This window comes from Borostomias antarcticus, assembly GCF_949987555.1.
Source record: "Borostomias antarcticus genome assembly, chromosome: 21".
In the NCBI taxonomy this organism is placed as follows: Eukaryota; Metazoa; Chordata; class Actinopteri; order Stomiiformes; family Stomiidae; genus Borostomias; species Borostomias antarcticus.
Window position 1 is genome coordinate 11,643,185 of NC_140254.1, and position 27,964 is coordinate 11,671,148.

Sequence of the window (27,964 nt, forward strand, 5' to 3'; positions counted from 1 at the left end):
GAAGAGCACATGCCAAACAAATATGAATTACATCCACCACATATTCAGCACAGCAGAACAATCCCATGCCTAATCTTCTTTCCATGCAAAGCAGCACCAGGATGAGGCATTTCTGACTGTCAGCCACTTGACTGACAGCAACAAGTGGTGAGACGAACAGTCAGGCCTTCTCTATTTGTGACATGGTGGAAATGTACACCACGTCTCAGAGGAGCTCAGGAGTCATCTCCAGCTGAAAAACACTTTCATGGTGTTGTTGTAGATGGTGTGGGCCATCTCCACTGGGTCCTCATTCCTGGCGGCCGCCATCACCTCCAGCACTTGTCTGAAACAGAGTAGGTATAATGTGACATGTTATAATGTCACAGTCCCCTGCCCAGGTACCAGTTCCCACCCCCAGGTGCGCGTACATGATGTGGCATGGCTCGTTCCTGTCCTTCAGACAGTGTCCCGTCTCCCACTTCTTCTTGGTGGGAAACGTAGTTTTGACGTGTCTGGATCCTGCGTGAGTGTTCTTGACCCCACACCATGGGGCGTCTGGGAGACAGAAACACACAGAAACATTATATTAACTTCTGATGATTGTTTTCTAGCTAACTGAGAAGAGTAGAAAAGAGGCATTTTTCATGTGGGTAGTGTAATAAGGATGTTATTAAATGCATTGCTGTATACAGCATACCTGTTTCTATCATCAGTCTCTCTGTGGGGATAGACTTCATGGCCTCCATATTAACATCGGTCTTCAAAGAACTGAAATGGTTTGAGAAAAAGGCAGGATTCAGAGTCATTTGTGAATAATTGGTTTCAATATTGGACATTATCATTCCATATAATATAATCTTACCATCCATTTATTCCAATATAGAGGTCCAGCTCTGTAAGGGCGGCAGCATCTTCCGCACTTCCATCAAACGAATGGACCTATGGGGGGTTGGGAAGGCAATCAGGAACACATTAGGACTTAAGTCAGGTCATGGAAAATAAGATAAACATTGACTAGAATGGCTCATGTGTGAAACTCTCCTTACCACACCTCCTACACATCGGTCTCTGTTTCTCTGCATTATGTCTGTGGGGATGAGATAGATGAGTCATTGACCAGCATTGATCAGCCATCGAGGGGTAGATATTACTTACCTGTGAAAAAGATATAAGGCACGCATCACTGTCCGCATCACTGGTATAGCTCCCAATTAGTTTATTAAGTTAACACCCTAGCGTGTGTAACGTTTCAAGCCTTCCCGGCTCTTCCTCAGACTCGCACGAGTTGAAAAACAAAGCACCTTTAGTACCTGGTTGGCCAGGTCACATGACCTGACCCGGCTGGATTACATCAAGCAATCACAAAACGATACTACGAGAGAAAAACAAAGAAATGAAAACAATGCAAAAAACAGACAATGCTTAGGACAATACAGACAATACTTAGGACAGTACATAGACACATAGTGCCTCACAGCATGGAGGCAAAAATGGCCCCTAGTTTTGCAACCCTCTACTGTGGCCACCTTGAGCAGGAGGTTGTCTTCAACCAGGCACGCAACCCGTTCCTTCCTTGCATCTCTAACTGGAAGAGGTACATCGATGACGTTTTTTTCATCTGTTCAGGATCAGAAGCATCGTTAAAAGAATTCCACAGTTACATCAATACCAACAACTATCATCTTAGATTTACTATGGAATTTGACACACACACAAATTAACTTTCTAGATATCGTTGTATATAGAGAGGGTAACAGACTGGGCTCTGACTTGTACCGTAAACCAACTGACAAGAACTCCATCTTGCATGGCCAGTCCTTCCATCCGATTCCTCTAAAAAAGAGCTTACCCATCTCCCAGTACAGCCGTGTTCGGTGCATTTGTAGTTCGGATGCAGACTTCCAGCGTCAAGCTGAGGATTTAGACCATCGCTTCTCACAGAGACAGTACAAACCAGAGTGGATCCAGCAAGCACGAGAGCGGTTTTCTAATGTCACACAGACAGAGTGTCTTAACCACACAACCTCCAGGAACGTTGAACCCAGGATCAATTGTATTATAAAATACTCACCTCTGAGCAGGGAGTTTGGACAAATAATTCGCAAACACTGGCACATCATAGTCAAATCCAGCTCTAAGTGACCTGTCTACACCTCCACTAGGGCTGCACAATTAATCGTGAATTAATCGAAATCGCGATTATGACCTCCACGATTAACTAATCGCAAACGGCCGCAATTAATGTGATTAATAATTTTGCTTTGAATTGAGTGTGCTAGGACTACACGGACGAATCACAGGCGCTTATGCTGTCTGACCAATCACATGCGTTCCCACTGAGTGCGCTATGCGCAGCAATTTCAATACCCGCAGCCGTGAGTAGTGAAAAAATTAGCGAAAACGAGGTCAGTGAGTTAGTAGCAAGAAAGGGATCAACGTCCATGATTTGGGAGCATTTTGGTTATTATATATTAATATTATATATTAAATATGAATCGCAATTATTAATCGCAATTAGCATTTTAAGCAAATAATCGCAATTATTATCTTTTGTCATAATCGTGCAGCCCTAACCTCCACGCATTGTTTTTAAAAGACCACCTAATCTGAGGAGTCTACTAGTAAGATCAGATCTCCCGCCACTTAGGCAACTTCACTTTTCTAAAACAATCCCATCAGGTAACTTCAAGTGCCACAACTGCGTTCAATGTTACCACACCTCTAAGACAGCTACTTTTAATCATCCACAGACTGGTCAACAATTCAACATCAGGGGAGTTATCACCTGTAATACAAGTAACATTATCTATATGCTCAGGTGCCCTTGTAATTTGATCTATATTAGGAAATCCTCTAGACTAAAATCCGCATGTCAGAGCATAGATCCACTATTCGGAACCACGACTCTAGGAGTCCTGTGGCAGTCCATTTTGCACAAGCGTCCCACAGCGTATCGGATCTTAGATATGTGGGCATAGAGCAGGTCAAGCTCCCTCGCTGCGGCAGGGACATCAACTCTTTATTATTGAGACGTGAGGCCTATTGGATATATACTCTCAACTCACTCTCGCCCAATGGGCTAAATGAAGACTTTGATCTTAGACCATTCCTCTAGTGCTATGCTTTTCCCTGGGCCTTCTCTCTGGTCATGCAAGATCATGCCCATGATCTTCTTGGAGTCACATGATCTTCTTGGAGTCAGGTGTTCTTTAAATAATCCATTTTTAAACCAGGATTTTTTCAGACTGTAATTTTAAAACTTAAAACTAGGATCTTTTCATACTGTGGTTGTTACATTGGCTCACTCTCACATTGTGGTCGCACTTCATATAATTTTGTATTCTATAACTTTTTAACATCCAGCCCAGTCAAGACAGTTCAGAGGTGCCTCTAGGCAGATTATCATGTATTTATTTTTTCCTCTTATTGGTTCGGCTGCTGTTACCTACATTTATGATGGTTTCACCTGATGTTCTTGTATGGTAACCACAGACGTTTTTGGCATGTATTCCTGTACAGTTCTATATTATTGTTGTGTATTATTAGGTTGGGGTGGTGTAGAAGTGATGCACTGCTGCTGTGTGTACTTATATTTACTTGCACTTATATTTACTTTCACTATGTGTCTATGTACTGTCCTAAGTATTGTCTGTATTGTCCTAAGTATTGTCTGTTTTTTGCATTGTATTAATTTCTTTGTTTTTCTCTCTAGTATCGTTTGTGATTGCTTGATGTAATCCAGCCGGGTCAGGTCATGTGACCTGGCCAACCAGGTACTAAAGGCGCTTTGTTTTTCAACTCGTGAGTCTGAGGAAGAGCAGGGAAGGCTTGAAACGTTACACACGCTAGGGTGTTAACTTAATAAACTAATTGGGAGCTATACCAGTGATGCGGACAATCTATCTTTCAGATATTACTTACCTACCATTATTTCAACAGGGAGTGATGTATTTTACAAGAGATCAGTGTATAAAGTACATCATTATATACAGTATAGAGTATGCATGTATATGCACATAAAGATAATGTGTGAAACAAACTTGCCGAGGAACTCCTGATGAGAGTTTCTGCAGTGGAGGAACATCGGCAGCTTCGTCTCCTCAGCCAAGTCAAACTGCTTCTCAAAATATCTGGGCCAAGGGAACAGGGAAAAGTGGTAAGACGCATTTTCTTCGGTAAGGAGTTAGAACATCATTAAGATATTCACAACCAAAGTTGTAAGATGGACTGTACTAACATGAGTTGAGTTTCTTTTGGGCAGAATTCCAACCTGTCAAAATCTGTTTTTGAGTGTCAGAGGAGAGTAGATGTGTTACTTTATATCCGCGTATGAAAGCAGGACATATAAACGCGCCAGAGCACGAACTGACACAACATGTGCTCCGTCTTACCTAGTCCACATTCACCGATGGCCACCACCTTCCCTTTGTTAGTGGTGGCCAACTCTCTGAGTCCAGCAAGGTACTGGTCAGGTCCGTTCTGCTCAAACTCACTGCAGCGCGTTGGATGACACCCGACTGTACTGTAGAACTCCTCTGGGGGAAAAGAAAAGACACTGATTCAATCAACATGCTTGTAAACCACGTCTGACATACAGCTGTAGCTCTTTAATACAAACATATCCTCATAATGACACAGAATGAATAGTAATTTCTCTAACAGAATCTATTGACTGAAGGACCAATATGTTCCCATAGTGATGACTTGGGACTCTGGTGAGTGATCTGACCCGTGTAGTTACAGCTACCTGTGGACTAGTGAGTGATCTGACCCAGGTTAGTACCGCTGGACTAGTGAGTGATCTGACCCAGGTTAGTACCGCTGGACTAGTGAGTGATCTGACCCAGGTTAGTACCGCTGGACTAGTGAGTGATTTGACCCAGGTTAGTACCTCTGGACTAGTGAGTGATTTGACCCAGGTTAGTACCGCTGGACTAGTGAGTGATTTGACCCAGGTTAGTACCTTTGGACTAGTGAGTGATTTGACCCAGGTTAGTCCCTCTGGACTAGTGAGTGATCTGACCCGTGCACAGTTAGAGCTACCTCTGGACTCTGCTAGTTTCAGGGCCTCCTTGCTGTCTTCAAGACTGCCGCCAGTGATCATAAACTGAAATGACACAGAAGACACTCATCTATCAGGCACATAGATAACATATGGGCGTGCCAACATGAAATGAAACATAAACAAACTTTACCTTTTGGACTCCAACTTTGAGAGCCCTGTCAATTATCTGGTCAAAGTCATCTGCAATATAAAAAAAAAATGCTGAAGTTGGTTCAGTCTCAGTGAGTGAGCCTGTCTCAGTGAGTCCGTGCGTCGCTGATTTAAATTCGGAATATACCAAATGATTACAATTGCCATGTATACAGGAACATTCCTTTTTGCTAGCGCATGTAAACTCCTTACTCCTAATGTTTCAATAACCGGAATATGGACAATAAACCGAATATTGAGTGCATGTAAACGAAACGGAGTGAGTACGTCTGTCTCAGTGAGTGAGTACCTCTGTCTCAGTGAGTGAGCTATCTCAGTGAGTGAGCACATCTGTCAAATGTCTCAGTGAGTGAGTAGCCTACCTCTGTCAAATGACAACACGTCCATCATACTCACCCTCGTGCTTCTGCCTTCCCCTGTATAGACCCCTGAACATGGGATCCGTCAGATTGATGCCGATGTCTGGGAAAGACAACGATACGCTGCTGCATAATCATCATCATTATCTCCAACAGCCTCACAGTCGGTGAGAAATCAGCTAGGGTATCATTCTTTTACTCATAGCTCCATAACTAGCTAACAACATCACTAGGCAGATCATCATAGCCATCCAACACTGTAATGCTATCAGACGTCTTCACAGCTGGGGTGGCTGTGATGTCGGGATCATGTCTGTAACTTGCTAGCCACACAGCTAGCTACAGTTCGGTACAGCACACAAGCTCAGCTACAGTGAGCTTCGTGCAGCTACAGTTTTGCTTCTGTCAGCATTGACAAAAAAGTACAAATGCATACGGCTTGTAATTTCTTACCTATGATTTTAAAGTCTGACATGTTTTTTGAAAAGCTGCTAAAAAAGATGACACATTTGGATCTGATCATTCCCATAATTCTACAGTACCGTACCCATGATCATAGATGCACGTGTCTGAAAGAGAAGACTAATTATCTTTGTCTCTCTCTCCAATAAATGCAGACAACGATAAAGGTCAAATTCCATATAGGCTTTCATTGTGGGTATTATTGTAACGAAGTGAATTACCCCGTGAAAACAGTGCGGTGAATAAACACTGCACAACTATTATGCGTAAACGGTAATGTCAAACGTTTTACGCATCTAATGTCCCACAGTCCTCCTCGCCTGTAGGGAAGGTGACAGGGGACACTAAACATGGCCACTGCGTATCTCACCCATCACCAAAAAGTCCTGAGGCTTTATAAAAAGTCTCTGCGGCACATCGAGTCATGGTGCATATATAGGTAAGTGAATCTTCAGACTCTCCGAATACATATTTGCTGAGTGATATGAAACTGGGATGTGAAGCGATCGTGCATCGGTATCAAGCAAGCTGGCTAGCTAACAGTTAGCCAGCTAGCTAGGTAGGTCACTCATTTAGACTACGTTAGCTAACTACGCTGCCAGAGATTAGCGAGCCAAGTCCGCTACGCCAGTTATGTAGCTAACGATCTCCTCCTAGCACTGGCCCCTGTAACAGCTAACATTAGCTAACTGGTTCCTACTGCTATAGCATTACTTTTTTCGTCAACGGCAACTTGTTAAATCAGACGCGACATGCTAGCTAGCAAATCCAATTATGTTGTTGTTCCTGACACAGTCCGCTAACATGTTTCTCTTTGCTTTCCAGGGACAAATATCGTTTCTACGCGTGCCTGCTGAGGGCGCGCTTCGACGACAACACGAACGAGAAGGACATGGTGAAAGCCACGAAGATGCTGAAGGCAGGCGAGGAGGAGTTCTGGGCCAACCAGCATCCACAGCCCTACATCTTCCCTGACTCTCCAGGAGGAACCTCATATGAGAGATATGAGTGCTACAAGGTAACTGTTTCATAGACAGTAGTCTTGTTTGATTAATGTGCGACCAGTGTGTGTGTGTGTTTTTGTGAGTTGGCTTAGCTTTTGAAAGTTTGTAAATAAACCCTTCCAAGCCGATATGGTTTAAGATCTGATCCCTTTGCCGTTAAAATACAACACCACACCCAGATTTAGTTGTTTTGTGGCTGTCCTGACCTCTAACTGGGTTGTTTGTTGATTTTTTGTTTGTTTGTCTATCCCCAGATTCCTGAGTGGTGTCTGGACCACTGGCACCCTTCTGAGAAGGCCATGTACCCTGACTACTTTGCCAAGAGGGAACAGTGGAAGAAGCTGAGAGAGCAGAGCTGGGAGAGAGAGGTAGGCTGGAGAGAGGTTGGCTGGAGAAAGAGGTAGGCTGGAGAGACAGGTATGCTGGAGAGACAGGTAGGCTGGAGAGACGGGTAGGCTGGAGAGACAGGTAGGCTGGAGAGACTAGGCTAGAGAGACCAGGGTTTCCGTTAGAGAAAATCGGTACCGGTCAATGTGTCCGGGAAGATTAGACTTTTCCGGACAAACTGGAGAAATTCCGGTCATTATATTATAATATGATATTAGGCCTATTATAGGTGTTTGTCGCGGTGATTGGCCGTTGTGTATCTTATATATGCCATTTATTGTCTTATTTCACATCCGTATGATTAAATGTGTGATAGGCTGTCATGATTCCATACGCTAGGCCCATATGTAATTGCACAGCCACAAAAATAGTCAGCTTTGAATTGCGACTGTAGGCTAGAACATGAATGTTTATTTCAATTGCATGAATCCGATTTGAGGATGTAGGCTAATTGGTTTGGGATTCGCGACAGTAATATGTGTTTACTAATTTCTCTTTCCAGTTTTAGCCTACCCTTTTTATCAATAAAACAGCGTCATTATAACCATGGACATTGCAGTAGGCTATGAGCTTGAGGAGGACATAACTGTTGAGAAACAACTGATAGGCGGGCTGGGCTAAATAAAGAAATGCCACAATGCATGTCTAGTAGGGCTGGGACTTTTGCCCCAAAATCATATTCGAAGTTCGTTTATTTATTAATAATAATATTCGAATATATTCGAATTATTATTAATAATATTTTTACCATTAAATTCTTACAGAAAGACCTACCTAGGTATTAAAATAAAGTTGTGCACATTCTGTCCACTAGTGGGCATTGTATCATAAGCAATATCGATAAGCAATGATGTTTTCAGAAGCAAATACAAGTCTTTGTCAACAACCGTTCTTTTAATTTATGTCAGACCCTGGCTTGAACAGTAGGTTTTCACTGTTGACAAAAACAAATAAAAATAAGCCAGTCAGGCTAAGGAACTGAAAGACAAATAAAAGATAAATAAAGGTAGTAGGATGTATATCCCATTAATCAAACATGTAGCCTAGGCTAAATCAGAACTTGCCATTATGGGCTATATGGCTGCAGTATGTAAGACTCAACAACCCTCGTCAACCAGGAGCCGGTTGCACCAGTCATTACTAAGTGGTGACTAGGCCTATAACCTAAGTGGTGACTAATTCGAGATTTGGTCACTACTAAATTTAAATGGGTTGCACCACTCACGACTAGTTCCTACAACTAAATATGTACACCACCCTGGGAGGTGGTGTAAGTGATGACTAGTGCGAGGAAGTAGCGTCTTCAACTCTGCTATTAGGACGGAGGTGGGCTGAAACATTGTAGCTAAATCTGTCGGTGGAAAAATTATTATTTTTAGCAGATGTCTTAGTTATCAAGATTAAGCTAACTATTGGCACCGGTGTGCTTATTGGTGTCATATTTAATAAGTTTGAGTAATTTCACGATCGAGCTAGCTAACCACCTTTAGCTCAATTGGCTCAGTTGCTGGTTAGCGATGAGAGGGGGAGTCCCAGCCGAGTTGATAACCCTCCGTTGCGGGTTGGGAGGATGCAACGGTCGGCTGGGATCCTCATAGTTAACCAGCAACTGGTCAGTGGACTGTACCAGGCAGCCTACGTTATCAGTGGACTGTACCAGGCAGCCTACGTTATGTCTGAATCAAAGGTTATCAAACAAGCTTGGGAACTAGCTGGCTAGGATAATTTAAGCATAACAATCCAACGGCTAACTCCCCCAAAAGAACCCCTCCACTGCACAAGCACCAAGTCCAATAATAATAATAAGCACAAGCTACAGAGTGCAACGTTAGCCTTGCTAACGGAGATAATGAATTTGGAGGAGAGTGTTGCAGCTGGTGCTAAACGAGGCAAAGGAAGAATATTTTGTGGACTATTATCACATCCATTTCACAGTTGGGATTATACAGAAAGGTGAGGATCGAGCCTGTGTTGGATGACCAACTCAAATGCCTGGCTAGCTCAATATTGTTGTAAGTTTAACATGAATCGCATATGCGAGCCGGAGCCCGTCGCTTTCACTGGATGACTCGTGAAGCATGCTACATTTATCTCGCATACTAAACATGTTTTCGTGGAGTAGTACAGGTATGTACTAAATCGTATGTAGTAGGCGAGTTGCAGTATGTACTATATAGTATGTAATATGGACATTCGGACACGGCCCAAGCTCCTTGGTAAGGGCTGGGTAAGGGCGATCAACCTCCTTGTTTACATTTTTACTTGCTTACCGATTGGCTATTTGGATCCTGCCGTCACAGTCATACAACGACTATTTTTTAGTAACTAGTTAGTAGTTAGGCCTACTAGTTAAGACAACGCCTAAATTGCCGTGGTGCAACCGAAATAAGATACCAAGTAATATGCGACTAACTAGTAGCAACTAAGAGTTTAGTCAGTGTTTAGGCGTGACTAAATGCTTGGGTTTAGACAAACTGGTGCAACCCAGTCTAGGGGTATAGATTTCGATCTCCTCCAGCGTGATTGTGGGCGTTGGCGAGGCCATTGTTCTGCTAACTAAGTGCTAACTAACGTCACCTCCTACAGGTCCAATAGCCTTGCTAATGAGCTCGCGATTGCAACTTCACCAGGCGTGAAAAACCCTCTGAATCTGAATCAAAAGCAACGTTTGCTAGCCAACACATTTACAAAACTTACAGGTTCAAATATTAAGGGCTGCCTAATATTCGTTCGAATACCAGTATTTCTGTCAATATTCGAATTATATTCGAATCCCGAAGTTCGGACTCCCAGCCCTAATGTCTAGATATATAACATTTATATTTAAAAGTGCGACATGTAGGCTTCTCGTAACATTTTAATTTAAGGCCTACGGCTGCGCTGATTGGAATTCATAGGCTAGGCCTATAGCCTAATTTCGGCCTTTTATCAGATAGGCTAAAATAGAACAAAACTCTTTGAAAATAAATATAGCCTCCTTAAATAAAGTGAGAGAACTTACAACCTGCATAGGCTAATTTCCATTCGATATTAATGGGCCTATGCATTTTCGCCTCAAGCTCCGTACCTCGATCGGGCTCCCTCTCGCTTGCTATGGTGGCCCGCTAGCCTATAGGCAGATTTATCTTACGGCTATTTTTTCATCGCATATGCAGTAGCCTAAACATTAACGGAACAAAATGAATAGGCCTATTCGTTTTTTTATATTCAAAAGGAATCATAATGTATGGAAATTTAATTTTAGCCTATTGTACGCCTAATACAATTAGGGGGATTATTGTGTCCGGACATTATGACCGGAGAGATTTTAATATATCGGACTTCAACAGATTTTTCCGGACAAAAAACGGTAATTACCGGCTAACGGAAACCCTGAGAGAGACAGGTAGGCTAGAGAGACGGGTAGGCTGGAGAGACGGGTAGGCTGGAGAGACAGGTAGGCTGGAGAGACGGGTAAGCTAGAGAGACAGGTAGGCTGGAGAGACGGGTAGGCTGGAGAGACGGGTAGGTGGAGAGACTGGTAGGCTGGAGAGACGGGTAGGCTGGAGAGACGGATAGGCTGGAGAGACAGGTAGGCTGGAGAGACAGGTAGGCTGGAGAGACGGGTAGGCTGGAGAGACGGGTAGACTGGAGAGACGGGTAGACTGGAGAGACGGGTAGGCTGGAGAGACGGGTAGGCTGGAGAGAGAGGCTTCTTATAAAAACCCATTGAAGAAGAAGAGGCCTGAGGTTCAGTGTCACATTGGAACGACATTGCATGTTTCAAGATGAGGTTTCACTTCTCATACCTTCATCAATGAGTTTTGAGATGTTGTGAAACATCAGCCTGGTCACTCCCTGATGGTACAGTAAAGGTACACACACATGTACACGTGTGCATCTCCATCGAACTGCCCCATCCCAAGTTTTAAGCCCATGTCATCTGTGGTTCCAGGTGCAGCAGCTGGAGGCTGAGGCCGGCGCCATTGGGGTCAGGACGGAGGCCCTTCCCCCGGCCCGGAGGGAGGGCGACCTCCCCCCTTTGTGGTGGCAGTTTGTCACCCGTCCCAAGGAGCAACCCTGTTAAGACCCTTCCCCCTCCACGGGTCTCCTGTTATTTCCATGAGGGACACACCTACCTACCACCTCCATAGAGCATGCACTCTCACCTCCCTCTGAACCACTGTCCAGCTGGACAGATATGGATATAATGGAGTAGTTTTGAAGAGCTGGCTGTATACAGGATATATGTGGAGACACCTGTCACAACGTACGATGGTTCTGTTGTAGTAAAAGTGGTTTACTTTGAAATGTACAGTTAGCTGTACTACATCCCCTGTAAAAGAATATCTGTTAAAATAAATATATAATGACTAAAAGCCCATTTCACATTCATTGTTTAACTGAAAACCTTTAGTTAACCAGGTAAGAAGCACATTGAGAGAAGACCTGAGAGAGACCTGGCCTAGTGGGTCATACATACGGTTTCTAGCACCACTGGTTCTCAAGGCTACTTTCTTAAATATGAACAAACAAACACACAAATATGAAACACTTGAAGATTGAGATTGCATAGGAACAAATTAGATACAGAGACAATTTCCAATACTTTCAAGTCCATTACGATTGGAAAAAAAACTATTCTGGCAGTTTGTCTTTCTGTCTTCTCCAGGCAAAGGGGGTAGCATATGTAAAAGTTTAGGTGATGCCCAAAATATGCATGAATATGACGTCGATTGAATTTGCCTTTTGTCTGTTGTTGTGTTGTGTATTGCTGTGTCGTTCTATGTTGTGCTGTGCCGTGAGCTATTAGATACATATATATTCCCCAAGGGGATTAATAAAGTATCTAGCTATCTATCTATCTATGAAGCAAAATAATTTAGTTCATGCAGTATAGATAAAATTACCCTTCTCTGGGTCGTCCTCAGACGAGCCCTCCACCGGCGCTTCCTGCGGTCGTCTCGATCCTCTGTGTGTTTGTTTCTCGCTGCTCCTGCATCTTTCTTGAGTACATCCACGTATGTTAGTGATGGACGCCCTCGTGACCGATGCCTGTGTGTTGGCTCCCACAGTACCAGTTGTCTGGCAGTGACCAGCCAGCCTCATTCTCCTAATAGCTATTTGCTCACTCACCCTTGGTGTCCCCCAATACAGATGCTTGTTGGTAACATGCTCGCTCTTGTCAGCACACATCATTCTGGTGTAACGCCCATCTAGGGACTTCTGCAAGGTGGGATTCCGGGTCCAGCTTTCACAGCCATATAGGAGAACGGACTCCACCGTCGCATCGAAGAAGCTGAGCTTGATTTGTCGTGGGAGGTTGGAGTTAAACACTGGCCATGTCGTTCAGAGCCTTCCACACAAGCGCCTTCCTCACTTTAAAGTCTTGCTCGGACGAGTTGACCCATGATCCCAGGTATTTGAAGTCATTGACTTCACACAGGGCAATGCCTCCACACCATTAAATCTATAGTATAGATTTGCTACACCTTTGGTTTCACCGTCTGCATAATGGGAAACTACTGACATTTTTTCAGTAGTAAAACTTATAAAGTAATCACTGTCTATGATTCTATTATGGGCTGTGGCAATGATTCGGGGTTGGGGATGGATGGATAAGAGGAGATTCTATAAAAAAAAAGCTCAGAGCATCGCATTAAAATAAACCAGGCCAGGTCACGCCTGGCTTATGTGTGTTGGCTGGCTTGTTTCTGTGCGGGACTGGTAGGACGGTAATGTCTGATAAATAAAGATGGGTCTTTTCACCTGGACACATTAGTTCCTCCCTTCAATGGACACATACTTGACTATCTTTTAGGAGGGCATTCAATTTAGATTTGAAATATCTATAGTTTGCGCATGTTTTAAGCTCCTTTGGGAGTGCGTTCCATTGATTGGCTCCTTTTATTGAGAACGCTGACCTGCCGAATTCTGTTCTTCGAAACGGCACTTCACAGTTCCCTGCAGTCATGCTCCTGGTGGATGGTCCGGTGGCCTACATTGGTCGCACCAGGTCACACAACCACCAGAGGGGCCTTACCTTGCAGGCACTTACTGATTAGATTGATATTAGCAAATTTTATGTTGTTATCAAATTCTAACATTTTTAGATCCCTCAGGATGGAACAGTGGTGTGATTTGTTTGGCTTCCTTCCCAGGATTTGAACTGAACGGTTGTAGAGTCTCTCTAAGGGTTTTATTGTGGTGGGACAAGCTTGGGACCATGAGGTTACACAGTAATTTAGATGGGAGAGAACCATGGAATTTGGCTGCTGAATTTGGCTGCTTCAAATGTTAGACAGTCTCTAATACAGTATGTCTGAACACAAACCGAGTTGCCTTAACATTTTTAGTGACTTTTTTTACAGAACGTGGTCCACCAGGCACAGATTGGGCCTGCTACCACAGCTGATATCAGGGACAGTCAGGACTGCCAGGCTGCTCTGAGATCTGACCTATCAGCAGATTCCATCACAGCCCTGTTCTCACCAGACGCCATGGCGATGAGAGCAGCGGCCTATCGGGAGCGAGGTGGGCGCAGCTCAGCCACTCAGCAGACGGCAACATTCCTGCCATTCAGCTCCCTGGAATTTTTCGCATATTTCCCAGCATTCCATTCCATTGTCCGTGTCCCAGGCGGTGCGGCTTCCCCGCCGTGCCGCCCGAGGATGGGCGGAGCTCGGGGCGGCGTGGGGGCGGGGCGTTGGAGGATGTTGAATAAAGGATACGTGCCCTCATGTTACAGACACTGAAGGCCCTTTCAGAAGGCCTGATACCAGTCCCACAGTGGGTTGATCTTCTCACAATAACACACCGCTGACCCTGGTGTCCAGTGTGAACACTGCCAGCCATTGTCTGAACGTCATAAAGGCAACGTTCATCATTACAATGATGGACAAACACGCAGTCGTATGGACTGATGCTAGACACTGATAAGGTTCCATACTGTACATACATACCAGATGAGGCTCGTCCATTGAGGCAGGGGAGGACAGTCCTCCTCAGTTTTTGGAGAGAAGAGAGGGATTAAAATATAAATATATGTATGTATTTATTCATAATTAATATTATCTCAGTTTTGTTAATAAAGCAGGTTTTCCCTATGGATAAAAACCCATTATTGAAATTCTAAAGCTCCAACAGTGACATCTATAACATGCAGCTGGAGCTTCCATAGATATCTATGGAAGGGAGGCTAGCCTCCCTTAGGGCGGGTTCTTTTCTCTTAAATCAATGTAATGCCTTTTCTTCTTGCTAATTTGTGTTTGGCCAAAACGCTGAAAAATTACCGCAAGGGAGGCTAGTACTCCGGCCCTGTCTGAACAGGATTCAGATATTGACATTTTGTTAGTCCAATCACATTCCAGATTCCAGATTTACCACAGTGAAGGCTGATTGAGTCGGCGTTGATGTCTGTGTTTCTCTTCCCTGTGCCATTGGAGACTTTTTGTGTGTTCGTAGCTCTATAATATAATACATCCGAAAGTATTATGGGACATATTATACATCAAACTGTTTGTCTATTTGTCTTGATTCTAGCCATCTAAATATCTACGCTGACATAAATACTTTAGAGCCGTCTGAACACAGTTCCACTGGCTGGCTATTAGCCAGTAACATTAGCTACTGTACGGGAGCTACGAGGTGCACGTCAGGCTACGGTATAGGCAGGCACGCAGATTGGCTGGAGGCGAAAACTCTCGGCAACTCGTCCAAAACATTTCTAGAGACTGGGTCGCAACACCGGATTGGAGAAATCCACAGCCTGGCTCCTGCTTGCGTGAGAATTGATCGCTTTGTGGTGCTTATTCCTCATCCAGTGATGGATGGGTGGATGGAAAACTTTCAACTGAATATTCATATTGTTCTGATAATTGTAGGCTATAGCAAAATAAGAGTGGCAGCTTTGACAGCAACCCAAATTAGCTAATCCCATAGCTGTACCATTGCTAGCTAGCCATGAGTGAACTGTTGGATACTGCATTTGCTGTGCAACGTATTCCATTGTCCAGTTGTCAAATCTATTTGCCAACAAACTGTTTGAGAGCCAGCACACCTCAGTGTCCCTAATCAAAACGTTTTTCATATATCACCTAACCTCTCCAGCACCTCACCAATATCAATTATTTTCTCTCTTTAGAGAAGAGTACAATCTATTACAACAACTATTGCTTACAATGTTGTTTTGTAATATTTTATCATGAATATGATAAATAAATACTGCATGTAGTTAAAGAAAGTGTTATTCAGTTTTTCATGCTAAAATTGACTGTAAATCCACTTTAAAGCTGATATTTCAAATAATAACTGACTGAGGGAAAATGCCCCCCGGCGCCCATGGGCGGTTCAGCTCTCTTCCTCCTGTCCTCCTCAGTTTTTTGAGTCACCAGCCGCCACTGATACATACACTATATTGCCAAAAGTATTCGCTCACCCATCCAACAGATGACAGAGCGGGGTCAGCGGATGCTGAGGCGCATAGTGCGCAGAGGTCGGCAACTTTCTGCAGAGTCAATCGCTACAGACCTCCAAACTTCATATGGCCTTCAGATTAACTCAAGAACAGTGCGTAGAGAGCTTCATGGAATGGGTTTCCATGGCCGAGCAGCTGCATCCAAGCCATACATCACCAAGTGCAATGCAAAGCGCCGGATGCAGTGATGTAAAGCACGCCACCACTGGACTCTAGAGCAGTGGAGACGCGTTCTCTGGAGTGACGAATCACGGTTCTCCATCTGGCAATCTGATGGACAAGTCTGGTTTGCCGATTGCCAGGAGAACGGTACTTGTCTGACTGCATTGTGCCAAGTGTGAAGTGTGGTGGAGGGGGGATTATGGTGTGGGATTGTTTTTCAGGAGCTGGGCTTGGCCCTTTAGTTCCAGTGAAAGGAACTCTGAATGCTTCAGCATACCAAGTGATTCTGGAAAATGCCATGCTCCCAACTTTGTGGGAACAGTTTGGGGATGGCCCCTTCCTGTTCCAACATGACTGTGCACCAGTGCACAAAGCAAGGTCCATAAAGACATGGATGAGCGTGTTTGGTGTGGAAGAACTTGACTGGCCAAATGGGTTTCTGGAAGAATGGTAAAAAATTCCCATAAACACACTCCTAAACCTTGTGGAAAGCCTTCCCAGAAGAGTTGAAGCTGTTTTAGCTGCAAAGTGTGGGCTGACGTCATATTAAACCCTATGGATTAAGAATGGGATGTCACTTAAGTTCATATGCGTGTAAAGGCAGATGAGCAAATACTTTTGGCAATATATATATACGTTCCTTTGTGCCAGCTGCCATCAGACTCTTTAACAGTGTCTGAGCTGTATGTATACATGGATGGATATTCTTGCTTACTCACTACTATGTTAATTATGTATTCTGCATTTCCAACCTTCTACTGTAATTTTCCCACTGCTGAAATGCAAAATGTCTGGGGACTATTAAAGTCCATATCTATCTGTCTCCATTCTAAGGAGCTTGCGTTGGATTAACAGCTCTAATGCTGCAGACGTGACACACTGATACACAAACCCCAAGAGCCCCGTTCTGAATTGATTTGAATATTGGAATTGCTCTCTGCGCAGATGAGAGACAGCGAGATACTCAGGGGTCGTCTGACACACACAGACACACACACAGTCTGACTCCGTCTCTGATGGCTGATTCAGCCAAGATGCCGCAGGAAATTAACGTCCGACTGGGACACTTGTTTCACACGTTGCTCAGTACTATAACACACACAGACACACACACACACACAGACAGACAAACACACACGCACACACACACACAAATTGGGGGGGGCAAACACACAAATTATATCACAGTGCGTGCTCTAGATACACAAAATATGATGAATACTGTAACTTCCACCACCAGCTGAGTGTTCAGTCCTTCAACGCAGAGGAGAAAGATGAAGTATCTGAGTGCCTCCAACCTTGGAGAGCTGTTATTGAGCTGCAGATGATTTATATTCCATTATGGAAAACAATATTGTCCCTTCACATTAATGCTGTGAGCCAGCTGGCTGGGTAAATGTGCAATACAGTATAAATCATTTATGATGTGCAAGAGGGTGTATGAGGTCTTTCATGTGTTTGTGTGTAAATGTATGTTTCATGTGTTTTTGTGTTAATGTATTTGTATGTTAATGTGTTTGTGTGTTCATGTGTGTGCTTGCGTGTTAGAGAGGGTGTTGCACAGAGGATTTTGTGAGTGTGTGTGTGTGTGTGTATGTGCGTGTGAGAGTGTGTGTGAGTGTGTGTGTGTGTGTGTGTGTGTGTGTGTGTGTGTGTGTGTGTGTGTGTGTGTGTAGGTATGTGTCTGTGTGTGTGAGAGTGAGTGTCTGTGTGTGTGTTGTGGCATCCCTGCGGCCGGGGGGCAGGAGGCTGCCCTAAGTGCAATCCCAGCACAAGACACCCCGATTCAGCCCCGTGGACAACGTGGCCAGGTTGCAGCCCACCTCAGGCCAAGTCAGCACCATGGACAGCGTGGACAGGTTGCAGCCCACCTCAGGCCAAGTCAGCACCATGGACAGCGTGGCCAGGTTGCAGCCCACCCCAGGCCAAGTCAGCACCATGGAAAGCATGGCCAGGTAGTGGACGGAGTCCACCGGTCGTTCCTGGTTACCACGGCAACCCTGGCACCCAGGCACAGCCGGTTGAGTGATCAGGCTCTGCCTGTGAGAGCCCCAGCTTAAGCCACTCAACTGATGAGCCACACACACATTCAAAAGCCCAGACTGGGAAGCCAACAGCAGTCTTGGATTTGGTAAGTATAGGTAGATTGCATAGCTGTCAACACTCTCGTCTCTGCTAAGTGACTCATTTTTGCTGTTCTTTCTGCTCTTTCAGAGGGTGTGGACAGAGAGAGAGAGTGAGAGAGAGTGAGAGAGAGAGAGAGAGAGAGAGAGAGAGAGAGAGAGAGAGAGAGAGAGAGAAAGTATTACTGTATCTCTCTGTGATCCTCCAGTCTGCTTTATGGGTGTTAGAGAGCTGGTCTGAATAAACAAAGAAAATCTAATTTACAGTGAGCCTGGAGGCCCCTTCCTCCCTCCCTCTCTCTCTCTCTCTCTTTAAATATACCCATCTCTCCCTCTGTGTCCATCTCTCTCCCTCTCTATCTCTCTCCCGCTATTGCCCTCTCCATCTATCTCCCCCCCACCCCTCTCTCTCTCTCTCTCTCTCTCCTTATCCCTATCCTTATCACTCTCCTTTATGTAAACCCATTCATATTTAACTGGGAGGCAGGATAAGGATGGAACGGTGGTTTGGGGATGAGGGGCCGGAGCTTTCAGAAACTGAGGAGCATTGAAATGCTTCCGCCAAAGCCACCCACACACTCCCTGTCACACACACACACACACACACATGCACAAACACATGCACAAGCACACACACACACACACACACACAAACACACAGGCACACACACACACACGCATGCACAAACACACACACACACAAACACACAGGCACACACACACACACAGGCACACACACAGGCACACACACAAACAGAAACTATTTCAGTGAGAATATCATTTAACATAAATTTTGCTCGGCAGTAGATTTCCTCATCATCTCCATATCAACCCCATTCCACTGATCACATCCCATAATATAATACATGGATTATGGCTGAACACATTTACACAGCCTGCACGGCAATATGAGGCTCTAGAGCCACGTTACACCCCCATCTCCAGTCTAATCCTTGTCTGAACCCTCCCTCCCTCTCTCTCATTCCCTCCTTTCTCTCTCTCTCTTCCTCTCTCTCATTCCATCCATGTAGTATTGGAAGGCCAGTGAAACAGGACGCCAGAAGGTGCTGGAGCAGGGATCAGGGAGAGAGCTGCTGGAAATGGGACCTGCTTGACTGAGCTTAATAACCTGCATGTATGGAGGAGAGGAATGGAGGGAGATGAGGATGAAGAAGAGGATGGGGAGAAGACAGAGAGAAGAGAAGAGAAGAGAAGAGAAGAGAAGAGAAGAGAGGAGGAGAAGGAAAGTGATAGAGATGAGGAGAGTTTGTGTTTGACTATCCATCACCCTCCTACCCCTCTTCTCTTCCTGTGGCATCATGGGTACTGTAGTGTATGAATCAGTGAACACAGTCGGGACAGCAGTGAAGAGAAGAAGCTGTAGAAGCTGAGATATATATCGTCTCTGACCTGTAGTAGCTACCAGACAGCACTGGTTCAATACAGCCCTCTGGACCACACTGCCGTGTATCATCTGAATGTGCCAACAGATCAAATGAACCATGCTACAATAGTGTTTGTGTAGCAGTCTAAGGGTTAGAACTATGGAAATATCACTATGACTAGGTATAATTTATGATTATACCGCGGTTATCACAAATATTAAGGACTATGGATTTAATACATTAAATTCGTATGGGGCACCACCCTGTTCTGTACAGCGAAATAGATAACCTTCATCAATAGTCTAATTTATCAATCTCAGTCTGAAGGAGGAAGTCTTGACTCAACCAAGTGACCTAAAGATCATGTGATGACGCTAGGCTGTGATCAAAGGTTAATAATATTTTATTAAAGTTATACTAATCAATTATCAAAATAATATGAAAACACAATTAAATATAATAGATGGAAAAACACGTGGCAATATGAAAACACAGCAGAAATGAAAAGAATGACGTCATAGATTATCACAGCCTATCCTAAATCCTCTAAGCTTAAACAACACTTGGCATCACACCACATCAAAGGAGAATGCTGGATGTCAACCTTACGGGTAATGTTTTGCGAGGTATCTGGAGGTGTGGTCTGGCTCGACGAAGGGAAGAGGCACGTTACTGATGGTCGGTCGCTCGGTTTGATGCAGGGTGTAGCGCGCCTGCGCTCCCGTTGAAACAGTGATGGTAGACTGTTGCGCAAACGTTGGTGTTCGCGGATGTTAGAGTTCAGTTTCAGAGTTCAAAAGTTGCAAATGTCTCGTTCAAAACATCTGCTCTCGCCAGAGGTGGATCGTTTGAAGAGTTTGTGGAAATTCCTAAGACCCTGGTGTTGACTACATAGATCTTAGCTAGCGGTTCAGCAATTCCACAGAATCAGATTGACTTTCATCAATCAGGCACAAGCTTGGATCCTGGGGTTACAAGTTACTTGGAGAACACAAACCCTGAGAGACTTGAGGAAAAACTTGAGAGAGAATCTGTCTGGTCCCTACTTAAAAAGGGCCAGAAAATTAGGTGTCCTGTTTGCACAGCCAGCACCAATTGGTCACACAGAATGACCCCTGCTCCTGTCATAAAAGGGGAGCCAAGATTCTCTTAGGAGTCTGGAATCATCAAATATCCCTCTTATGGTTTCAACATATTACAATTCCCCAACATGCATAATCAACTGATTCATGATTTTATCTTCAGATTGATACCAAACGTTGCTAGGTTGATTTACCAGTATATAACCAAGTATTTACAACACACAGTAACACTTGGTTACAAATACAATGCATCAATGCTCATATATTATTTCCAGGGCTTATTCTCGTGGTGGTTGCATCACATGGTTTGGAGAAAGTAATTTCACTTTATTAAAGAAACAAGAAAGAGAATGTCATTCCTTTGTCTCACTGTGAGTCTGCTGTTGAGAAATCTTCCTTGGAATGTGTGCCCTGGGTTTATTACCATGGGGGATGGGGAGAGCAGGATGTCAGGCCTGCAAGATCTTTATCAGGCGTCACCAACATTCCATTCAGTGAGATGGTCTCACAATATGGTCTGTAGAATATGTGTCATGTCCATAATCTGCTACATTTGTGTGCTACAACAGTGTGAGTGTGTTCATTGTGTGTGCAAGTGTGTGTGTGTGTGTGTGTGTGTGTGTGTGTGTGTAACAGTAGTGTGTGCTATGGCGATGTATCCCACAGCTGCCTGTAATCTGGATTAAGAGAATAAGGGTCATAATCCCTGGGTTACAGCCTTCTACTCAGATGTCATAATCTCAATTCAACAGGATTGTTCAGGATTGTCCATAATCCGGAAATCATTTTTCGGGATTCTATCCTGTTTGAGTCAATCAGAGACCTGCTCACTTCACAGCATCTCCTAATATGGCACTAGGAGAAGCAGGTTTCACAGCAGTGCTTAATCTGACAGTATGCATCAGGCTACGGCCAAGACAGGTTATGTATGGAGGACCGGGATAGCTGGAGACAAAGATGGAAGGCCTGACTGTGGACGACCCGATGATAATTATCCGGCAGAGTTCTCAGTGTCGTGTTGGCTCATTGGTTTGTTGGCTCTTTAGCAACATTACGCAAAAACTACCAGACCAATTTTTATGAAACTCGGTGGAGGGGTGTATCATGGTCCAACTTAAAACCGGATCCGAATCACGGAGCGGGTCCATGGGCCGCCCAAATACGGCTAGCCATTCACCTCCATTAATTTTTTGGACTTAGACTCTGTCATAGTCAATGGGGGGAATTGAAACGGCCATATCTCGACATGGGAAGGTCACAGAGACACAGGGCTTGGACTGGCATGAAACTCTCGACGAATAAAGCAATACCAATCATATCCTGCTCACACACAGAGATATGATATGCAGTCATGTGCCAGACAGATGTTCCAGAAGCTGGTGATTTATTAAAGAATAATCATTCTAGTTACAAAGCAGAGTTACAATTACAGAGTGTTGCGTGGCAGAGTGGCTAGGCGGAAGTAATCCGGACGGAGCGCAGTCTGGAAGAAGCGCTAGGATGAGCAAGCTAAGCTAACATACGGACGTTTGTCTTTAAGTAGGTCCTAACTGGGTCAGAAGACAGATCATGTTAGGGTGTTGAAATGCAATCGTGCTCGATATGGCCATTTGTCAATCAGCCAGGTCAAGATTAACCCCATTGCTAGGACGACCGGAACATTCGAGGCTAGTGTGTCCAGTCTGATTACCCAATCCTTGCACCTGTCGGGTTGTGCAACTGGTCAGCTGTTGATGGTCGACAAGTCAGCAAAGAATATTCTACGAGCTTCTGTTGCCCTACATGGCTCAAACTGTGTGGCTATTCCTATGGCCTAGAGGTCAGCTAAATGCATTATATAGGAAACAGAAAAAGGTGAAGTTTTGCCCACTTCACAACATTTCTAGTTTTTAATATGCTCTAATATAACCACGTGAGACCATCTTGATCTCATGAGCTCACATTCTGTTTCTCTCACAAATCAGTCTGGATATTCTCCATAGAGAGCCATTTGTGCCAAATTGGAAAATGCCAATCAGCACTCTAAGAGGGAATACAAACAGCTACGCTGGGTACAGATGTGGGAACATAAGAATGTAACTTGCTGCAGCATTTCACGTCGCGGTATTTGGCAGGGAAATCCCGTTGGAAATCTCGTGGGATTTCAGACGGGTGTTATTTCGTTTTAGTGATGCACTACCGCCAGGTGGCGTCTTTGAGTAGATTTAGCAGGCTGGGCTCTGTTTTTCTCCTATAGTCTACGAATGAAGCATCATTAAATTTCACATTCTTTAATTTAAATGCTCTGTTGTAAAGCACTTTGAGCTGAAGGTATCTGTATGAAAGGGGCTATACAAATAACGTTTAATTGTTATTATTACCTTGTTCTCAAACACATGTTTTATCCACCTCGATGTAATTTAATTATTACGAACACCTATAATATATCTAGGCCTACAGTAGCCTATCTATCTCGGCAACTGACGTCGGGTCAAGACGTGGAGGCTGTTTGGTCAAATGCGCAAAATAACAGTATTGTAAATATATTTGTTAGTAAAGATATGGTGAACGTGAGGGTTTTGCGTTTTGTTTCTGGAACGCATTCAACTGTTAGGCTACTCGTAAACCCCGGAAGTAAATTTGAAGACAGGGCATAATGTAGCCAAGTCTGAGCGCAGTAGGCTATATGGCTTCAGCACGATACAAAGAAAAAATAAGCTTGATCGACTTGTGGATCCATACAAAATTGAAATAGTCGCCATGAGTAAAGATCACTCATTGCCAATCATATCCGGACATTAACTATCTTGTGCATAGCGGCAGGTTTGACAGTGAGACATCAACCGATAATTGTAATAATGCGATTATTGAAATGGTCTTGTGAACGCCTTTATCTGATTTCCAAAATCGGGGTAAGGTCCATAGGACGATTGTGGGTTTTCATTTGCACATAACTATATTTTAATAAAACATTGAAGTCCGCCTGTCAATGACTTTCCCTAAAATTGTGTTCTGTTGCACCCCCTATTGTTAAATTATAAATGAAAAAAACATAGGCTACACAATATGTTGTTATTTGAATGATCTTGAATATATATATTCAAGATCATTCAAATAACAAAATATCGTGTATGTTTTAATTTATTTATACCGGCCGCCAGCTGTTCAATGAACGGCTATAGGGAATGCGCAGTTTCGCGCTGGCTACAGCCTATTATATGAACAGTTTCGCGCTATGTAGGCTATTATAAATAGGCCTAAGTATTATTCATTGGGAATAGCTTGGACTCGCTGGGGACTGGTGGAGAGACACAGAGCCTCCCCAGACGCGACATCTCCAGTTGGCTGTGTATTTGAGCTGCCGCCTCAACCGTGCGTAAGAGCAGAGCGCATCGCTACAACTAGTAGCCCATAGCCATTAAAACGGCTTATTGTTTTATTCATATATCAACTAGATAATTTGATAATAATGAGTAGCCTAGTAGGCTATAAAATGAATTCAATAGGGCAAGCCTTAAGTTGTAGCCTAGGCTACAGTAGCCTACAATCACAAGACGCATAGGCCTAGAGGGCAGTCTACCATAAAGTGTATAACCATAATGTAGCCTAATATATCTAGACTACATGCATTGTGGTATTTCTTTATATAGCCAATTGTTTCTCAATAAACAGTTATGTCATCCTCTGAGTCCGAATGTAGGCTAATAGACCGGCAGCTCTAAATGCCTTCCCAATCAATGAGACATGGTTGTAAAAATGATGTTTTATTGATGAAAAGGGTAAAACTGAAGAGTCATTGCATTGATCGATGCAGTCCGCTACCAGCAAACACTGAAAATACAGGTCCTCCAGCGAACCTGGACTAGACTATTGTAACCCCCCCCCCCCAAAAAATTATTTTATATTCAAATAAACTGGAGGAACCGGTTTCCCTGGATCGTGGGAGGGGGGTAGCCTGCGTTAGCGGGTGCTTTGCCATGACCGGCCATTGAATTTATGTGTTGCCATTCATTTAAACCACCATCTCATCTAGACTAGGCCTACTTCTGTTGCTGCATTTTTACATTTATGCTTTCATGATTTTAGAGCGCAATAAACATTTTTGCAGGATTCCAAAAAGTCCATCCATTCATCCAACTTTGTTCTGAGCGCAGCGCAGGCTGGTAGCCTACTGTCAAGGCTCACGACTGATGCACTCCCTTAACACGTCTCTTCCCAGGCCATCAAGATAATTTCAATATGAAAGACCTTGGGATTCCAGGAGTCAAGGCCGTTTCAGACGGGGAGCGACATTCCGCCTGCGTTCTGCTCGGAGCGGGGGACGCACGCGTCCTGCGCGCAGCGGGGCAAGCTGACTACAATTCAGCTCTTGTCGCGGGCGGGCGTGTGCAGCATAGTTCCATATGAGAACACTCCTCGGTCCAATTCCGTATAGTAGATCAGCCTGTGTAGCCTACTTTCAACGAATGTATTATTAGACATAATATCATAATAATATATAAAGCCTTCAACGACCTCCTGCTGCCTGCCTGATGGTCTCAGGGCTAAAGAGACCGCGCGATCATTCCTCTAGCTGCTTTGCTGCTAATGCGAGTTCGTCTCCGTTCCTGCCCGAGAAACAGAAGTTGAACTTATAGCATCAAAATAGCTACAGGAATCAACGTTGTAAAGTTATCTATCTGCTTTTTAGCCACCGACAGCTACCGTTAATATTATGGAAGCTGCTGTCGTGAGCTAACGTGCTATCACGGTCTCATCGTGCAGCTTCACAGCCTGCTATTAGCAGACAGCATTAAGTTGACAAAATCACACTTGCACATCATTAGAATTCCAACCATTTATATGGGATTTATCATTCAACTAAACATGGAACCTGAATACTACCTGATATTTCAACCTGCTGCCATCAGTGATCGGCGCGTCTGCTTGTTTGAGTCATGAATATCTTACGCAGTTACATTCCATGTGTCCCAAAACTGTTAAATCATTCCCCATGTAGTTCACTATGAGTCGCACTCAATACATCCATGGTAATAGGGAGGGAGTGAGTGAACCATTTCAAACACATCTCTGGTCATCTCCGTTAGCCATCTTCCTCGTCCTGATGCCATGTTCCATATGAGAACACTCAGCCTAATGTATTAAACTTCTACTTGTCCCGACAGTTAACAGATATAGACCCGGCGACAGTTACAGAGATAGAAACTATAAATAGATAGGCTTTGTTCGTAATAATTAAATTACAACCAGACAGACAACAAGGAGTTTGAGAACGGTAGGCTCATCTAATGTGCGAGCCAGCAATGGGTCAATGAGTGGTATTACTGCGCCCCTATGGGCAGGCGAGCGGTGGTGCGGAATGACGTAAAGCGCCTGTTAGAATACCGCGGGTCAAGTTACATTCTTATGTTCCCACATCTGTAGGTTAGGTGTGACGACAGCGAGGAGTGGTTGAAGTTAGCGCGTGATAGACAGATTCATCTAATCACCTGCCAAGTATTTTTGAAATGTGCCTGCCCTTTTCCAAACAGTTTCCAATGGAGGGTTCCCAGAGGGTTAGATCTACTATGCTCTCTCACCGGTCTGACGCATGCCAGATGGTTTGTTTCACAGAACTATTTGGGAAAGCTTCATTGGAAAATGTTTGGAAAAGGGCAGGCACTTTCTAAATTACTCGGCAGGTGATTGGATGAACCCCGTCAATCGCAAGGAAATCAAATTCTTACTGAAGCCAGTCGGGAGAAGAGCAAAAACATCTTTTCTACAGAGAAAAGCCTTCAGTGTCGTTCTTTGCTTTTCTTTCAATGAAGAAATACTCTCCAGTTCAAATATAACTGATGCGATAACAGCATCTACGCTAACCTCCGCCATTGTTGTTTTGGAGTGAACAGTTGATTGTCATTGTTGTCACACCTAAACCCCGACCAGCGTAGTTGCTAATGTTAGTATTTCCTCAAAGAACGCTGATTGGCCATTCGTTTTCTGACAGTGTACAAACAGATCTCTATGGAGATTTTCCAGACTGATGTGTGGAGTGAAACAATGTGAGCTCGCAAGATCAGGATTGTCCGACAAGGCTACTGTATCACTGGATAGAAGAATGATCTTAACAGATGAGAACAGACCGTTAAAGATGCTGTATTCTGTAATGCCCACCATGATCATATCACTGACTGCAGCTTTAATGATGCTGTGTGCTGTAATGCCCACCATGATCATACTGACTGACTGCAGCTCTAAATAAGTAAGTAAGTAAAGTTTATTTATATAGCACCTTTCAAGATACACAATCACAAGGTGCTTTACAGTAAAATCGAACATAGTGGCAGACAATTAAAACAACCGCATACCAATTAAGACAAGTGCAACATAACCAAATAGAATAAAGCAATACAGAATGAAATAACACAAGTAAAATACAGAAGAATAAAACAATAAAAGCAAATACAGATTGTTAAAACAGGTAAAGAGGCACAAAATAAAACATAAGGAGACAAATTGAAACTCATGAGGGACAGAAGGGGACATATCAGGGCTAGCCAAACGCCTGTCTAAAAAGCAGTGCTTCAGGGGGAGCCAGTGCAGTGAGGCTAAGATAGGCGTTATATGAGCTCTCCTGTTGCTCCTGGTTAAAAGTCGAGCAGCTGCATTTTGGACAATTTGTAGACGGTCCAGAGCAGACTTGTTCAGACAGGTAAAAAGCACATTACAGTAGTCCAGACGGGAAGAAATTAAGGCATGGATGATCATCTCCAGTTCTGGCTTGGATACAACTGATCTTAATTTGGCTATGTTCCTCAGTTGGAAGAGACAGGGACGAGTAAGCTGACTGACATGATGATTAAAAGACAAGGCTTGGTTGCGTAGTTTAAGTTTAGCACATGTGCTTAATGACCCAATGCTGTGCTTGATGGTGGGGACTAGGTTATCAGGCACAAGTATCAGGGTTTCAGTCTTCTCTTCATTCAATTTAAGAAAGTTGTCAGTCATCCAATCCTTAATGGAGCCCAGGCAATCATTTAAAACAGACAATACACTACACTCATCTGGTTTAAAAGAACAATATAGTTGGATATCATCAGCATAAAGATGATAGGACATGCCCTTGAAGCGGCTGATAATCTGACCACGAGGTAGCATGTATAAGGAAAACAACAAAGGTTCTCAGAGCCCTGGGGGACACCACATGACAGAGGGGCAGAGTCTGACATAAACTGGCCCACAGAGACAGAGAAACTGCGATCGGCAAGATATGATCTGAGCCAGCCCAGTGCAGATCCAGTAAAACCCAAATCATTTAACCTACTCAAAAGAATACTGTGGTCAACAGTATCAAAGGCTGAAGAAAGGTCCAGTAGCACCAGTAATG

At 43.9% G+C, this 27,964-nt stretch overlaps 2 protein-coding genes across 2 annotated transcripts; one reads left to right on the top strand and one right to left on the bottom strand.

The window, feature by feature from the left end:
- Positions 1-37: 37 nt before the first annotated feature.
- tatdn1 (TatD DNase domain containing 1) lies at positions 38-6,070 on the bottom strand. Its single transcript, XM_084455077.1, has 12 exons — positions 6,010-6,070; positions 5,594-5,659; positions 5,178-5,227; positions 5,026-5,089; positions 4,374-4,517; positions 4,220-4,262; positions 4,027-4,112; positions 1,029-1,069; positions 845-921; positions 680-750; positions 411-537; positions 38-325 (listed from the first exon to the last, which is right to left on the bottom strand). Exons 1-12 carry the CDS (start codon positions 6,029-6,031, stop codon positions 223-225), a joined length of 894 nt encoding a protein of 297 aa, XP_084311203.1. The 5' UTR covers positions 6,032-6,070; the 3' UTR covers positions 38-222.
- A 271-nt stretch (positions 6,071-6,341) lies between these two features.
- ndufb9 (NADH:ubiquinone oxidoreductase subunit B9) lies at positions 6,342-11,773 on the top strand. Its single transcript, XM_084455460.1, has 4 exons — positions 6,342-6,457; positions 6,844-7,036; positions 7,277-7,390; positions 11,344-11,773. Exons 1-4 carry the CDS (start codon positions 6,369-6,371, stop codon positions 11,473-11,475), a joined length of 528 nt encoding a protein of 175 aa, XP_084311586.1. The 5' UTR covers positions 6,342-6,368; the 3' UTR covers positions 11,476-11,773.
- The last annotated feature ends 16,191 nt before the right edge of the window (positions 11,774-27,964 follow it).

Bases quoted from the DNA above. Each gene is read 5' to 3' on its own strand.
- tatdn1 (XM_084455077.1), bottom strand. From the start codon at position 6,031: ATGTCAGACTTTAAAATCATAG. The intron at 4,113-4,219 runs GTTAGTACAGTC...CCCTTGGCCCAG, and splicing joins CCAAAAGAAACTCAACTCAT to ATATTTTGAGAAGCAGTTTG. The intron at 326-410 runs GTACGCGCACCT...ACTCTGTTTCAG, and splicing joins AACGAGCCATGCCACATCAT to ACAAGTGCTGGAGGTGATGG.
- ndufb9 (XM_084455460.1), top strand. From the start codon at position 6,369: ATGGCCACTGCGTATCTCACCCATCACCAAAAAGTCCTGAGGCTTTAT. The intron at 7,037-7,276 runs GTAACTGTTTCA...GTCTATCCCCAG, and splicing joins AGAGATATGAGTGCTACAAG to ATTCCTGAGTGGTGTCTGGA. The intron at 7,391-11,343 runs GTAGGCTGGAGA...CTGTGGTTCCAG, and splicing joins AGCAGAGCTGGGAGAGAGAG to GTGCAGCAGCTGGAGGCTGA.